The sequence below is a fragment of the Eleutherodactylus coqui genome, chromosome 12 (assembly GCF_035609145.1).
Source record: "Eleutherodactylus coqui strain aEleCoq1 chromosome 12, aEleCoq1.hap1, whole genome shotgun sequence".
Lineage (NCBI taxonomy): Eukaryota > Metazoa > Chordata > Amphibia > Anura > Eleutherodactylidae > Eleutherodactylus > Eleutherodactylus coqui.
This window is the reverse complement of record NC_089848.1, coordinates 859947-877336: the sequence shown is the minus strand read 5'-3', so window position 1 is coordinate 877336 and position 17390 is coordinate 859947. Positions and strand designations below refer to the sequence as shown.

At 50.2% G+C, this 17390-nt stretch overlaps 1 protein-coding gene across 1 annotated transcript in view; it reads right to left on the bottom strand.

Annotated features, from left to right (window-relative positions):
- The window catches only part of ITGA9 (integrin subunit alpha 9), a 508591-nt gene that overhangs the window by 128908 nt on the left and 362293 nt on the right, over positions 1-17390 (bottom strand). Inside the window, 1 exon segment of the mRNA XM_066585284.1 lies at positions 3128-3214. Within this exon segment, the coding sequence (XP_066441381.1) occupies positions 3128-3214 (87 nt within the window).

Here is a 17390-nt window from a genome sequence, read left to right as displayed (position 1 = left end):
GAATGATAACACAATTCTAAGCACTCTCCCGCGTGCTTCATGTATACTTTATCAAGCACCAGTGATCGGTCCGACTAGTCCAATTAGGAAAGTGGCAGAAAAGTTTTTAAGTCCCACCTATTTTTCTAATGCACTCATACACGTTGGAATAGGTGACACACAGATCCATAAATATGGTGAGCAGCCGGAACGCCTTATTTTTTTTTTTCACATTCTTGCCAGAAAACTGACATAAATACATTGTAGAGGTTGTTTAGGTTTGAACTAACGATGTTTTTCCTCAGGATAGGTCAATAATAGTTCAAAGCTCGACAACCCCTTTAATAAATCTGTCCCTCTCTCTATTAAGAAGTCATTTAATTTCAATGTGCAGAAATAATTAACCTGTCACATATTTAGTAAGAGGAGCACAAGAGGATCGTCGTCTGTAAGCAATATAGTCCATAGCATGGAGTCTTTATGTGACGGTCATTACAGGACGAGTCAACAATAATGACCATTACTACAGCGATGGCGATTAGCTAGAAGGGCTCAGGGTTCCTGTTGACCATCTTGTACACATCGGCATGAGAATCAAGAATATACTGATAACATCCCTATCGTTAAGCGTTTGTGGCCTGGACCAGCGCTGACATTGATAGTTTCTGTGCCCCATACTAAATATTGGTGTTACGGTATACTACCCGTGATACGCCAGCCCGAGTGCCCTAGATCTCACCCACACCCCATGTCCCTGCCTACTTCCCTCCACTCCTGGCTAACCCAGGCGGGCAACTGGGCGGCGGTCCCTACTCAGTAGGGACCGAAAAAGGAACGCTGGCGTACCTGGATGGAAAGGGTAGAATACCAACAGAAAAGGCAGATGTGAATAACCAACATGAACAATACTAAGCAGAACTGAGGCAGATGGGAAAACCAGGCGGACAATAGCAAAGTATAGCAGACAAGATGACAGAAGCAGAAGACCAACAGAGGCAGACTAGCTAGCACACTGAGGGAAACCAATAACTGGCAAGGATTGCCAGTATCTGCCTGACATTTAAATAAAAGCCTCCGCCCAGGGGCAGAGAGAGGGAGACAGCGAACTCCCAGCAGACATAATAAAAGGGGGCTCGTGCACGGCAGCCGCACTCACATCAGCACCACACCGCGAACTCCGGCCAGGCACCCGCACCCCCGGCAGCCGGACATCAAGCCGGGGGGACGCACACCACCGCCCCGGGAGGACCAGCAACAGCCGCATGGTAACAATTGGCTCTTCTTAGTCCATGTTGGGTCACTGCCTACTTTTAGTGAACATTTGTGGTGGGGTGGTGGGTGCTATCTATTCCTTTTCAGTTTAGGATTACGGTATTCACCCCCCCAACATACAAATGGGTCTGTTGCATCCATGCCACATATTTAGTGGATCCCTGCAGAATGAGGAAACAGAAGACATGGGGACCTTTCATACGGGAGGAATTATTCTGCATTATGCACCCAAATCCGCACCTTAATCCAATGCTGTGAATTCTGCACCAAAACCGGCAAGTCTTGTGTGGATTTTGATGCGGGATTGTCACGAACAGTAATCCATCTTGAATTCCGCATCAAAGTCCATGACGAGGGTCTACGGAGTCGCTGCCTACTGTGACATACCTCCCCTTTCCTTTTCCCCAATACCTTAAAAGACAACGCAACACCAAAAGTTGGATTAACTTATGGCCACAGCAGCCACATTTATTAAAACATACCGCTAGCTCATCGCTCCCGCGATAACCCTGGGAGGGATCCCATGGAGCCCTACCACCTGACTGTCGCCTCACCAGAAAAAATGGGAAATAGTTGTGCCTGTCACCCGTTGCATTTCAGACTCGGGCGACACTATTTCCCTACCAACTGCCCCCGCCGCGAGTCGACAGACATGGGGGCCCGCCACTCACTCGCCTCAGGTCGCCTCATCCTGACCCCGAGGCCGGCTAGCCATAACCTGGCCAACCCCTCCCATAACCACTGCAAGGCACCGCCCTGCGGCTCCCCGAGGCGACAGTCCTAACCAAACAATTCACGGAGAGGGAAGGGAAGCTATCCAGCTCCCTGCTACCCCCCTTCTACCCCGTTTAGCTGACTCCAAGGGACCCCTCCTGCTGCCATGACGATACACCCCCCACCCCCCCTTTTTTACCCAAGGGCGGGCGGGTGGGACACTTCCACGGCTCTGCTCCAACTGCTAATTTTCTTTAAAAACTGACTCCCCCCCCACCTTCCTTGCCGCTCTTTTTACTCCCCCACTAACCCTCCCTTTCTCTACCCAGAGTTCTCTTCTTCTCTTAACCCTTTCACTCCCTGTTAACCCTGTCATGTCTGCCTCTCGCCTACAACTTTCAGTTTTCCGGCTCATCTCATGGAGCCGTGCGGATTATGGTGTGGAGTCTGCCGCGTTTCGCCTCCTGTGGGCTAATTCTGCCGGTGTGAAATGCCCTAAATTGGGGCTTGTGCAAATGTTATTTACTATAAATGAAGGCTTTATTTCTGAAAGCTACAGATAGGAGCACATTACTAACAGGGTCCTTGTGGAGGTCCAATACAATGACTACCAGATACCAGCCAAAGAATAGTATATGAGGGTAGGGCCCTCTTTGGACTCATTTGCCTGCTGGTGGCCCTGAGTATGACACTCGCTCTGTCCTAACTGCATAGTAGCATAGCTCTGGAAAATGGATAGTTGCTGTATTGGAGGTAGCCATCCATGTAATGCTGGTGATGTGGCACTACAACAAAACTCCAGAATGGGATGGAAATCTTTGCTACTGAATGTGAGTAAGCGCTGGTCGGGGTCTTCACAATGCTCCATAGTACCAATAGAAGCCCTCCTAAAATGTGATGTGGGCAGGGATTAGTAACGACAGCTTAAGGGGACGTCATGTTGTAGAGCCGAGTAACATACAAGTTATAATCATGTTTCCCACCAAACTATGTATCAATCTGCTGAGCTCCATAACATGTCTGCAGACGGGCGGCATCTGCCCTTTAACTCCACTCAGTACCAGGAAGGTCACATTTACTTAAGAATTCTGGAATAGCGCTAGTGATAGCAAACTACAAGAAAGTATAAAACAGCATCGGGCATTGCAATCTGACCGCTTACCTTAGAGCGCGACCGCATGAACGGAAATCCCACGCTGCATTTAAGATAGTCATCATCCAATATCTCGCAGGAGATTCCTTGCTCTTCCTACAAAAGGGAAAACATTGTCTTAACAAATAAACTAAGTTCCTACTTTCAATCGTAACATATTAGAAACTGCAAGAAGGCTTTATGGAAATCTCACCAACACGTTTTAGGGTGCTTTAAGACATAGTAACATAGTAACATAGTATGTAAGGCTGAATGAAGACAATGTCCATCTAGTGCAGCCTGTCTATCCTCCTGTGTTGATCCAGAGGAAGGCAAAAAACCCCAAGGCCAGAAGCCAATTAGCCCTTTTGGGGGAAAAATTCCTTCCCGACTCCCTAATGGCAATCAGACTGTTCCCTGGACCAACCCCTAATAGTTCCTACCTGCCTGTATACCCGGATTGACACTTAACCTAATATTTATATCCTGTAATATCCTTCCTCTCCAGAAAGACATCAAGTCCCCTTTTAAACTCCTCTATGGATTTTGCCATCACCACTTCCTCAGGCAGAGAGTTCCACAGTCTCACTGCTCTTACAGTAAAGAATCCCCTTCTATGTTGGTGATGAAACCTACTTTCCTCTAATCGTAGCGGATGCCCTCTTGTTACCGTCGTGGTCCTGGGTGTAAACAGATCCTGGGAGAGATCCTTGTATTGTCCCCTCATGTACCGTATATACCGGCGTATAAGACGACTTTTGAACCCAAAAAAATCTGCTCTGCAGTCGGGGGTCGTCTTATGCGCCGGTAATACAAAAAAAAAAAAAGTGTAAAAAAAAAAAATTTATTACTCACCTCCCACGGCGTTCTGTCGCGCTCCGGCAGGATGTCGCTCGCTCCGGCAGGCTGTCGCTCGCTCCTCGTCCCCGGCGCAGCATAGCTTTCTGAATGCGGGGCTTGAAATCCCCGCTTCCAGAAAGCTAATACACACGCCGGCAGCCATGACAGCATTGAATAGCTGTGATTGGCTAAAGCACACGTGGCTTCAGCCAATCACACTATTCAATGACATCATTGAATGGCTGTGATTGGCTGAAGGCGCACGTGTTAGCAATCACACCCATTCAATGATGTCATTGAATAGTGTGATTGGCTGAAGCCACGTGTGCTTTAGCCAATCACAGCCATTCAATGATGTCATGGCTGCCGGCGTGTGTATTAGCTTTCTGGAAGCGGGGATTTCAAGCCCCGCATTCAGAAAGCTATGCTGCGCCGCGGACGAGGAGCGAGCGACAGCCTGCCGGAGCGCGACAGAACGCCGTGGGAGGTGAGTAATGAATTTATTTTTTTTTCTCCACTGTATACCGGCGTATAAGGTGACAGTTGGGGGGTCGTCTTATACGCCGGTATATACGGTACTTATACATGGTTATTTGGTCGCCTCTTAACCTTCTTTTTTCTAGAGTAAATAGTCCCAATTTGGATAGCCGCTCTGGGTATTCCAGTCCCGTCATTCCAGGTATTAGTTTAGTTGCCCTTCTTTGAACCCCCTCAAGCACTGTGACATCTTTCCTGAGCCCCGGTGACCAGAACTGTACGCAGTATTCCATGTGAGGCCTGACAAGTGCCTTATATAGTGGAAGGATAATGTTCTCGTCCTTCGCCCCTATACCTCTTTTAATGCACCCCAAGACTTTATTTGCCTTTGCAGCAGCTGACTGGCATTGGTTACTCCAGTTTAGTCTACTATCCACTAATACCCCCAGGTCCTTTTCCATATCACTTTTCCCTAGTGCTACCCCATTAAGTGAGTATTGGTGACATCCGTTCCTCCTGCCCATGTGCATAGTCTTACATTTTTCAACATTTTTCAACGGAACGGGTATTGTTCAAAGGAGAACAAGTAAACGCTAATCATTTGGTCTAAACACGAGCCAACGACTAATTGGCAAAGAAGAATCGTATGTTTCTCGCTTGTCGCACATTTAACGCTGGCACAGAAATCATCGTTGGCTCCTTCACTTCTCCTTCGGTTTAACCAATAAACGTTCAGTCTTTCCCATTCATTATGTTGAAGGCTGAATGCTACAGAATGATTGTCACAATGAATCTACCTGTGTAACTGGCTGCGCGGGAGCCATGAGCTAGCGGGGGCATCAATGGCGCGCCCGCATGTGCACACAACAACCACTCTGCCTAGAAGACGTCTTAGCCAAATGTCAAGCATATATCCAAAAGAAACAGTCTCCTTCTGGAGGGGCATCACTCGTGACTGTCTGCGCCCGCCCATCTTCTTGGGGAAATCTTGTTTCCTTCTCCACGGTTCAAAGCATTTGTAAAAAAAAAGGTGCAGGTAGCAAGATTGTTTGAAGTGGGAGAGGCGAGGGGGTCATGCCGATGTGACTGCTTCTTCCCGGTGCTGAGTGGTAAACAGTTTTTGATGAAAAGTGGCATGACCCCCTCGCCTCACCCTCCGGTTTTGCCCATTATCGCTCAGTGCAACCTTTTTTTAGGAGTGCTTTGACCAGTGGAATAGGAAGCTGCACATTCATATCAATCATTCAATACAAAAAAGGCAAAAAACTGAAGAAATTGTTGAGAAAGAAAAATCACCAGCGCCAAATGCAACATTCCTTAACACGATTGGCTGGCGTAGCGCCTCAGAAGGGGAACACATCCCCCTAGCAACCGAAGCCGGTACTATTAATGCCCCGCCGGCCCCAAGAAGATTCCTGCTTCCTTTGGATATCTCTCGTTTGCTTTAATGGACGCATTAAGTGACGGACACACAGACTGCATGCGCTGACTCTCACCACGTCTGACCCTCCTTTATCTAGAGCACCATAAACAGTCCGCTGTTCGGTCCCACAATAAAACACGCTTGACTTACGCACTTTTTATTTTTACACTACAGTCGATACGAAATGTATGAAGAATTAAGTCTGTATCTTTCCATACTTTTGGCTGATACGTTTTTGTGCTCAAATGCCTTAAAAGGTGTTCAGCTACAAAGCGTTACAGAAAGCAAAGAGTTAACAGGGAAAACCACAGGTTAGCTACATGTATAATGCAAACACTAAAACAGGCGCCTCTAACCGCACACATTGGTATGGGGTCTTCATGAACATTTACTAAATATGCTAAATGACCATTAAAAACGTAATATAAACACACTACAGCGCAGAAGTCACTGCTGCACGGCCAGAGCTAACAGCGCCGGCGTATACAACGCCTACAAAAGGTATAAAGTAGGGCCGTAAAGAGGTGCATGCAGTGTGATCCCTGCAGTGCAGGAGGAGACTAGACCATGTGACGAGAAGCAGTGCAGCTGCGGGTAGGTACACCTACTAGAAGAGGTGCAGGACGATACTAGACCATGTGACGAGAAGCAGTGCAGCTGTGGGTAGGTACACCTACTAGAAGAGGTGCATGCAGTGTGATCCCTGTAGTGCAGGAGGATACTAGACCATGTGACGAGAAGCAGTGCAGCTGCGGGTAGGTACACCTACTAGAAGAGGTGCAGGCAGATACTAGACCATGTGACGAGAAGCAGTGCAGCTGCGGGTAGGTACACCTACTAGAAGAGGTGCAGGAGAATACTAGACCATGTGATGAGAAGCAGTGCAGCTGCGGGTAGGTACACCTACTAGAAGAGGTGCATGCAGTGTGATCCCTGTAGTGCAGGAGGATACTAGACCATGTGACGAGAAGCAGTGCAGCTGCGGGTAGGTACACCTACTAGAAGAGGTGCAGGAGAATACTAGACCATGTGACGAGAAGCAGTGCAGCTGCGGGTAGGTACACCTACTAGAAGAGGTGCAGGAGAATACTAGACCGTGTGACGAGAAGCAGTGCAGCTGCGGGTAGGTACACCTACTAGAAGAGGTGCAGGAGGATACTAGACCATGTAACGGGAAGCAGTGCAACTGCAGGTAGGTACACCTACTAGAAGAGGTGCAGGAGGATACTAGACCATGTAACGAGAAGCAGTGCAACTGCAGGTAGGTACACCTACTAGAAGAGGTGCAGGAGGATACTAGACCATGTGATGAGAAGCAGTGCAGCTGCGGGTAGGTACACCTACTAGAAGAGGTGCAGGAGAATACTAGACCATGTGATGAGAAGCAGTGCAGCTGCGGGTAGGTACACCTACTAGAAGAGGTGCAGGAGGATACTAGACCATGTAACGAGAAGCAGTGCAACTGCGGGTAGGTACACCTACTAGAAGAGGTGCAGGAGAATACTAGACCATGTGACGAGAAGCAGTGCAGCTGCGGGTAGGTACACCTACTAGAAGAGGTGCAGGCAGATACTAGACCATGTGACGAGAAGCAGTGCAGCTGCGGGTAGGTACACCTACTAGAAGAGGTGCAGGAGGATACTAGACCATGTGATGAGAAGCAGTGCAGCTGCGGGTAGGTACACCTACTAGAAGAGGTGCAGGAGAATACTAGACCATGTGATGAGAAGCAGTGCAGCTGCGGGTAGGTACACCTACTAGAAGAGATGCATGCAGTGTGATCCCTGTAGTGCAGGAGGATACTAGACCGTGTGATGAGAAGCAGTGCAACTGCAGGTAGGTACACCTACTAGAAGAGGTGCAGGAGGATACTAGACCATGTAACGAGAAGCAGTGCAACTGCGGGTAGGTACACCTACTAGAAGAGGTGCAGGCAGATACTAGACCATGTGACAAGAAGCAGTGCAGCTGCGGGTAGGTACACCTACTAGAAGAGGTGCAGGAGGATACTAGACCCAGTGACGATACGCAGTGCAGCTGCGGGTAGGTACACCTACTAGAAGAGGTGCAGGAAGATACTAGACCATGTGACGAGAAGCAGTGCAGCTGCGGGTAGGTACACCTACTAGAAGAGGTGCAGGAGGATACTAGACCATGTAACGAGAAGCCGTGCAACTGCGGGTAGGTACACCTACTAGAAGAGGTGCAGGAGGATACTAGACCATGTGACGATACGCAGTGCAGCTGCAGGTAGGTACACCTACTAGAAGAGGTGCAGGAGGATACTAGACCATGTGACGAGAAGCAGTGCAGCTGCGGGTAGGTACACCTACTAGAAGAGGTGCAGGAGGATACTAGACCATGTGACGAGAAGCAGTGCAGCTGCAGATAGGTACACCTACTAGAAGAGGTGCAGGCAGATACTAGACCATGTAACGAGAAGCAGTGCAACTGCGGGTAGGTACACCTACTAGAAGAGGTGCAGGAGGATACTAGACCATGTGACGATACGCAGTGCAGCTGCGGGTAGGTACACCTACTAGAAGAGGTGCAGGAGGATACTAGACCATGTAACGAGAAGCAGTGCAACTGCGGGTAGGTACACCTACTAGAAGAGGTGCAGGAGGATACTAGACCATGTGACGAGAAGCAGTGCAGCTTCGGGTAGGTACACCTACTAGAAGAGGTGCAGGCAGATACTAGACCATGTGACGAGAAGCAGTGCAGCTGCGGGTAGGTACACCTACTAGAAGAGATGCAGGAGAATACTAGACCATGTAACGAGAAGCAGTGCAGCTGTGGGTAGGTACACCTACTAGAAGAGGTGCAGGACGATACTAGACCATGTGACGAGAAGCAGTGCAGCTGTGGGTAGGTACACCTACTAGAAGAGGTGCATGCAGTGTGATCCCTGTAGTGCAGGAGGATACTAGACCATGTGACGAGAAGCAGTGCAGCTGCGGGTAGGTACACCTACTAGAAGAGGTGCAGGCAGATACTAGACCATGTGACGAGAAGCAGTGCAGCTGCGGGTAGGTACACCTACTAGAAGAGGTGCAGGAGAATACTAGACCATGTGATGAGAAGCAGTGCAGCTGCGGGTAGGTACACCTACTAGAAGAGGTGCATGCAGTGTGATCCCTGTAGTGCAGGAGGATACTAGACCATGTGACGAGAAGCAGTGCAGCTGCGGGTAGGTACACCTACTAGAAGAGGTGCAGGAGAATACTAGACCATGTGACGAGAAGCAGTGCAGCTGCGGGTAGGTACACCTACTAGAAGAGCTGCAGGAGGATACTAGACCATGTAACGGGAAGCAGTGCAACTGCAGGTAGGTACACCTACTAGAAGAGGTGCAGGAGGATACTAGACCATGTAACGAGAAGCAGTGCAACTGCAGGTAGGTACACCTACTAGAAGAGGTGCAGGAGGATACTAGACCATGTAACGGGAAGCAGTGCAACTGCGGGTAGGTACACCTACTAGAAGAGGTGCAGGAGAATACTAGACCATGTGACGAGAAGCAGTGCAGCTGCGGGTAGGTACACCTACTAGAAGAGGTGCAGGCAGATACTAGACCATGTGACGAGAAGCAGTGCAGCTGCGGGTAGGTACACCTACTAGAAGAGGTGCAGGAGGATACTAGACCATGTGATGAGAAGCAGTGCAGCTGCGGGTAGGTACACCTACTAGAAGAGGTGCAGGAGAATACTAGACCATGTGATGAGAAGCAGTGCAGCTGCGGGTAGGTACACCTACTAGAAGAGATGCATGCAGTGTGATCCCTGTAGTGCAGGAGGATACTAGACCGTGTGATGAGAAGCAGTGCAACTGCAGGTAGGTACACCTACTAGAAGAGGTGCAGGAGGATACTAGACCATGTAACGAGAAGCAGTGCAACTGCGGGTAGGTACACCTACTAGAAGAGGTGCAGGAGAATACTAGACCATGTGACGAGAAGCAGTGCAGCTGCGGGTAGGTACACCTACTAGAAGAGGTGCAGGCAGATACTAGACCATGTGACGAGAAGCAGTGCAGCTGCGGGTAGGTACACCTACTAGAAGAGGTGCAGAAGGATACTAGACCATGTGATGAGAAGCAGTGCAGGTGCGGGTAGGTACACCTACTAGAAGAGGTGCAGGCAGATACTAGACCATGTGACAAGAAGCAGTGCAGCTGCGGGTAGGTACACCTACTAGAAGAGGTGCAGGAGGATACTAGACCCAGTGACGATACGCAGTGCAGCTGCGGGTAGGTACACCTACTAGAAGAGGTGCAGGAAGATACTAGACCATGTGACGAGAAGCAGTGCAGCTGCGGGTAGGTACACCTACTAGAAGAGGTGCAGGAGGATACTAGACCATGTAACGAGAAGCAGTGCAACTGCGGGTAGGTACACCTACTAGAAGAGGTGCAGGAGGATACTAGACCATGTGACGATACGCAGTGCAGCTGCAGGTAGGTACACCTACTAGAAGAGGTGCAGGAGGATACTAGACCATGTGACGAGAAGCAGTGCAGCTGCGGGTAGGTACACCTACTAGAAGTGGTGCAGGAGGATACTAGACCATGTAACGAAAAGCAGTGCAACTGTGGGTAGGTACACCTACTAGAAGAGGTGCAGGAGAATACTAGACCATGTGACGAGAAGCAGTGCAGCTGCAGATAGGTACACCTACTAGAAGAGGTGCAGGAGGATACTAGACCATGTAACGAGAAGCAGTGCAACTGCGGGTAGGTACACCTACTAGAAGAGGTGCAGGAGGATACTAGACCATGTGACGAGAAGCAGTGCAGCTTCGGGTAGGTACACCTACTAGAAGAGGTGCAGGCAGATACTAGACCATGTGACGAGAAGCAGTGCAGCTGCGGGTAGGTACACCTACTAGAAGAGATGCAGGAGGATACTAGACCATGTAACGAGAAGCAGTGCAGCTGCGGGTAGGTACACCTAATAGAAGAGGTGCAGGAGAATACTAGACCATGTGACGAGAAGCAGTGCAGCTGCGGGTAGGTACACCTACTAGAAGAGGTGCATGCAGTGTGATCCCTGTAGTGCAGGAGGATACTAGACCATGTGACGAGAAGCAGTGCAGCTGCGGGTAGGTACACCTACTAGAAGAGGTGCAGGAGAATACTAGACCATGTAACGAGAAGCAGTGCAGCTGCGGGTAGGTACACCTACTAGAAGAGATGCAGGAGGATACTAGACCATGTAACGAGAAGCAGTGCAGCTGCGGGTAGGTACACCTACTAGAAGAGGTGCAGGAGAATACTAGACCATGTAACGAGAAGCAGTGCAGCTGCGGGTAGGTACACCTACTAGAAGAGGTGCAGGAGGATACTAGACCATGTGACGAGAAGCAGTGCAGCTTCGGGTAGGTACACCTACTAGAAGAGGTGCAGGCAGATACTAGACCATGTGACGAGAAGCAGTGCAACTGCAGGTAGGTACACCTACTAGAAGAGGTGCAGGAGGATACTAGACCATGTGACGAGAAGCAGTGCATCTGCGGGTAGGTACACCTACTAGAAGAGGTGCAGGCAGTGTAATCCCTGTAATGCAGGAGGATACTAGACTGTGTGACGAGAAGCAGTGCAACTGCAGGTAGGTACACCTACTAGAAGAGGTGCATGCAGTGTGATCCCTGTAGTGCAGGAGGATACTAGACCATGTGACGAGAAGCAGTGCAGCTGCGGGTAGGTACACCTACTAGAAGAGGTGCAGGAGAATACTAGACCATGTGATGAGAAGCAGTGCAGCTGCAGGTAGGTACACCTACTAGAAGAGGTGCATGCAGTGTGATCCCTGTAGTGCAGGATACTAGACCATGTGACGAGAAGCAGTGCAGCTGCAGGTAGGTACACCTACTACAAGAGGTGCATGCAGTGTGATCCCTGTAGTGCAGGAGGATACTAGACCATGTGACGAGAAGCAGTGCAGCTGCGGGTAGGTACACCTACTAGAAGAGGTGCAGGAGAATACTAGACCATGTGATGAGAAGCAGTGCAGCTGCAGGTAGGTACACCTACTAGAAGAGGTGCATGCAGTGTGATCCCTGTAGTGCAGGATACTAGACCATGTGACGAGAAACTGTGCAGCTGCAGGTAGGTACACCTACTAGAAGAGGTGCAGGCAGATACTAGACCCTGTGACGAGAAGCAGTGCAGCTGCGGGTAGGTACACCTACTAGAAGAGGTGCAGGAGGATACTAGACCGTGTGACGAGAAGCAGTGCAGCTGCGGGTAGGTACACCTAATAGAAGAGGTGCAGGAGAATACTAGACCATGTGACGAGAAGCAGTGCAGCTGCGGGTAGGTACACCTACTAGAAGAGGTGCAGAAGGATACTAGACCATGTGATGAGAAGCAGTGCAGCTGCGGGTAGGTACACCTACTAGAAGAGGTGCAGGAGGATACTAGACCATGTGACGAGAAGCAGTGCAGCTGCAGGTAGGTACACCTACTAGAAGAGGTGCAGGCAGATACTAGACCATGTGACGAGAAGCAGTGCAGCTGCAGGTAGGTACACCTACTACAAGAGGTGCATGCAGTGTGATCCCTGTAGTGCAGGAGGATACTAGACCATGTGACGAGAAGCAGTGCAGCTGCGGGTAGGTACACCTACTAGAAGAGGTGCAGGAGAATACTAGACCATGTGATGAGAAGCAGTGCAGCTGCAGGTAGGTACACCTACTAGAAGAGGTACATGCAGTGTGATCCCTGTAGTGCAGGCAGATACTAGACCATGTGACGAGAAGCAGTGCCAGCTGCGGGTAGGTACACCTACTAGAAGAGGTGCAGGCAGATACTAGACCCTGTGACGAGAAGCAGTGCAGCTGCGGGTAGGTACACCTACTAGAAGAGGTGCAGGAGGATACTAGACCGTGTGACGAGAAGCAGTGCAGCTGCGGGTAGGTACACCTAATAGAAGAGGTGCAGGAGAATACTAGACCATGTGACGAGAAGCAGTGCAGCTGCGGGTAGGTACACCTACTAGAAGAGGTGCAGAAGGATACTAGACCATGTGATGAGAAGCAGTGCAGCTGCGGGTAGGTACACCTACTAGAAGAGGTGCAGGAGGATACTAGACCATGTGACGAGAAGCAGTGCAGCTGCAGGTAGGTACACCTACTAGAAGAGGTGCAGGCAGATACTAGACCATGTGACAAGAAGCAGTGCAGCTGCGGGTAGGTACACCTACTAGAAGAGGTGCAGGAGGATACTAGACCCAGTGACGATACGCAGTGCAGCTGCAGGTAGGTACACCTACTAGAAGAGGTGCAGGAGGATACTAGACCATGTAACGAGAAGCAGTGCAGCTGCGGGTAGGTACACCTACTAGAAGAGGTGCAGGAGGATACTAGACCATGTAACGAGAAGCAGTGCAACTGTGGGTAGGTACACCTACTAGAAGAGGTGCAGGAGAATACTAGACCATGTGACGAGAAGCAGTGCAGCTGCAGGTAGGTACACCTACTAGAAGAGGTGCAGGAGGATACTAGACCATGTAACGAGAAGCAGTGCAACTGCGGGTAGGTACACCTACTAGAAGAGGTGCAGGAGGATACTAGACCATGTGACGAGAAGCAGTGCAGCTTCGGGTAGGTACACCTACTAGAAGAGGTGCAGGCAGATACTAGACCATGTGACGAGAAGCAGTGCAGCTGCGGGTAGGTACACCTACTAGAAGAGGTGCAGGAGGATACTAGACCATGTAACGAGAAGCAGTGCAGCTGCGGGTAGGTACACCTACTAGAAGAGGTGCAGGAGAATACTAGACCATGTGACGAGAAGCAGTGCAGCTGCGGGTAGGTACACCTACTAGAAGAGGTGCATGCAGTGTGATCCCTGTAGTGCAGGAGGATACTAGACCATGTGACGAGAAGCAGTGCAGCTGCGGGTAGGTACACCTACTAGAAGAGGTGCAGGAGAATACTAGACCATGTAACGAGAAGCAGTGCAGCTGCGGGTAGGTACACCTACTAGAAGAGGTGCAGGCAGATACTAGACCATGTGACGAGAAGCAGTGCAACTGCAGGTAGGTACACCTACTAGAAGAGGTGCAGGAGGATACTAGACCATGTGACGAGAAGCAGTGCATCTGCAGGTAGGTACACCTACTAGAAGAGGTGCAGGCAGTGTAATCCCTGTAATGCAGGAGGATACTAGACTGTGTGACGAGAAGCAGTGCAACTGCAGGTAGGTACACCTACTAGAAGAGGTGCATGCAGTGTGATCCCTGTAGTGCAGGCAGATACTAGACCATGTGACGAGAAGCAGTGCAGCTGCAGGTAGGTACACCTACTACAAGAGGTGCATGCAGTGTGATCCCTGTAGTGCAGGAGGATACTAGACCATGTGACGAGAAGCAGTGCAGCTGCAGGTAGGTACACCTACTAGAAGAGGTGCAGGAGAATACTAGACCATGTGATGAGAAGCAGTGCAGCTGCAGGTAGGTACACCTACTAGAAGAGGTGCATGCAGTGTGATCCCTGTAGTGCAGGATACTAGACCATGTGACGAGAAACTGTGCAGCTGCAGGTAGGTACACCTACTAGAAGAGGTGCAGGCAGATACTAGACTGTGTGACGAGAAGCATTGCAGCTGCAGGTAGGTACACCTACTAGAAGAGGTACATGCAGTGTGATCCCTGTAGTGCAGGCAGATACTAGACCATGTGACGAGAAGCAGTGCCAGCTGCGGGTAGGTACACCTACTAGAAGAGGTGCAGGCAGATACTAGACCGTGTGACGAGAAGCAGTGCAGCTGCGGGTAGGTACACCTAATAGGAGAGGTGCAGGAGAATACTAGACCATGTGACGAGAAGCAGTGCAGCTGCGGGTAGGTACACCTACTAGAAGAGGTGCATGCAGTGTGATCCCTGTAGTGCAGGAGGATACTAGACCATGTGACGAGAAGCAGTGCAGCTGCGGGTAGGTACACCTACTAGAAGAGGTGCAGGAGAATACTAGACCATGTAACGAGAAGCAGTGCCAGCTGCGGGTAGGTACACCTACTAGAAGAGGTGCAGGAAGATACTAGACCGTGTGACGAGAAGCAGTGCAACTGCAGGTAGGTACACCTACTAGAAGAGGGGCAGGCAGATACTAGACCGTGTGACGAGAAGCAGTGCAGCTGCAGGTAGGTACACCTACTACAAGAGGTGCATGCAGTGTGATCCCTTTAGCACAGTGTGATGTCAGCAGGCTATATAACTGCAGGGGTATACACTAATCACAGGGCATGGAAGTACCAAAAATAATGATATTGAAAGTGTCATATGTGGCATTGTATAATTGGCAATTTCCAACATACCATGGCAGCCAGAGGAGCCGAGCCGACTTGTAGTTTATTCATTTAAATCTCTACTGATCCTGAGCTGAACAGTCCAGTGGGCGGAGCTACCAGTGATTAACAGCTGCTCCTGTATGTACAGTCTGGTGGGTGGCGCTACCAGTGATTGACAGCTGCTCCTGTATGTATAGGCCAGTGGGCGGCGCTACCAGTGATTGACAGCTACTCCTGTATGTACAGGCCAGTGATTGACAGCTGCTCTTGTATGTATAGGCCAGTGGGCGGAGCTACCAGTGTATGACAGCTGCTCCTGTATGAACAGTCCAGTGGGCGGCGCTATCAGTGATTGACAGCTGCTCCTGTATGTATAGGCCAGTGGGCGGCGCTACCAGTGATTGACAGCTGCTCCTGTATGTATAGGCCAGTGGGCGGAGCTACCAGTGATTGACAGCTGCTCCTGTATGTATAGGCTAGTGGGCGGCGCTACCAGTGATTGACAGCTGCTCCTGTTTGTATAGGCCAGTGGGCGGAGCTACCAGTGGTTGACAGCTGCTCCTGTATGTACAGTCCAGTGGGCGGAGCTACCAGTGATTGACAGCTGCTTCTGTTTGTACAGTCCAGTGGGCAGAGCTACCAGCGATTGACAGCTGCTCCTGTATATAGTCTGGTGGGCGGAGCTACCAGTGATTGACAGCTGTTCCTGTATGTACAGTCCAGTGGGCTGAGCTACCAGTGATTGACAGCTGCTCTTGTATGTATAGGCCAGTGGGCGGAGCTACCAGCGATTGACAGCTGCTCCTGTATGTATAGGCCAGTGGGTGGCCCTACCAGTGATTGACAGCTGCTTCTGTATGTATAGGCCAGTGGGCGGCGCTACCAGTGATTGCCAGCTGCTCCTGTATGTATAGGCCAGTGGCCGGAGCTACCAGTGATTGACAACTACTCCTGTATGTACAGGCCAGTGGGCAGAGCTACCAGTGATTGACAGCTGCTCCTGTATGTACAGTCCAGTGGGCGGAGCTACCAGTGGTTGACAGCTGCTCCTGTATGTACAGTCCAGTGGGCGGAACTACCAGTGTATGACAGCTGCTCCTGTATGAACAGTCCAGTGGGCGGCGCTACCAGTGATTGACAGCTGCTCCTGTATGTATAGGCCAGTGGGCGGTGCTACCAGTGTTTGACAGCTGCTCCTGTATGTATAGGCCAGTGGGTGGCGCTACCAGTGATTGACAGCTGCTCCTGTATATACAGTCCAGTGGTCGGAGCCACCAGTGATTGACAGCTGCTCCTGTATGTAGTCCAGTGGGCGGAGCTACCAGTGATTGACAGCTGCTCCTGTATGAACAGTCCAGTGGGCTGAGCTACCAGTGATTGACAGCTGCTCCTATATGTATAGGCCAGTGGGCGGAGCTACCAGTGATTGACAGCTGCTCCTGTATGTATAGGCCAGTGGGCGGCGCTACCAGTGATTGACAGCTTCTCCTGTATGTATAGGCCAGTGGGAGGCGCTACCAGTGATTGACAGCTGCTCCTGTATGTACAGTCCAGTGAGCAGAGCTACCAGTGATTGACAGCTGCTCCTGTATGTACAGTCCAGTGGGCGGAGCTACCAGTGATTGACAGCTGCTCCTGTAAGTACAGTCATTCACAGACATACAGGAGCAGCTTCCCCAGAACACTATATAATCTGTGCGCTTGGCTCCTCCGGCTCTATAACATGTTTGTAGTATGGACAGCGTGATCAAGCTGACAGACTCCCTTTAAGGGCATGCTGTGAGTTGTAGTTTTCCCACATCTTGTAAACCTTTATATAGAGGAATGGCTTAACAGGAAGATACTCGCATAATTTGTGCCTTTTTACATACTTGAAAAGTTTGAATGTAGAAACATGGTCGAGCGATCAGGATAGTCAGTGCTAACTCATCGGACATTACTGGATTTACACTCAGAAACAGCCGTTCTCCTCGTTAGTGTCCGTTATCATCTGACAGGGACTCGGCTACAGCAAGCCTTCTTCCTGGTGATCCGAGGCCACTAGAAATGAAGGGATCAGTGGCGGCGGGCATTGATGTGGCATGGGCCCGGGCTGACTGGTCTGCGAGGGCGTGGATGAGGTCTACTGCCTTTCATCTCCTAGCATGGGAAGGAAGGGCAGCCTCCCGGGAGGAAAGAGATAAGTTCTAGTGAAAATGTCCTGCTCTCCAGAGCTATTATCCAGGCCATAATTACCGAGAGCGGAGTGATTAGTCAGTTATG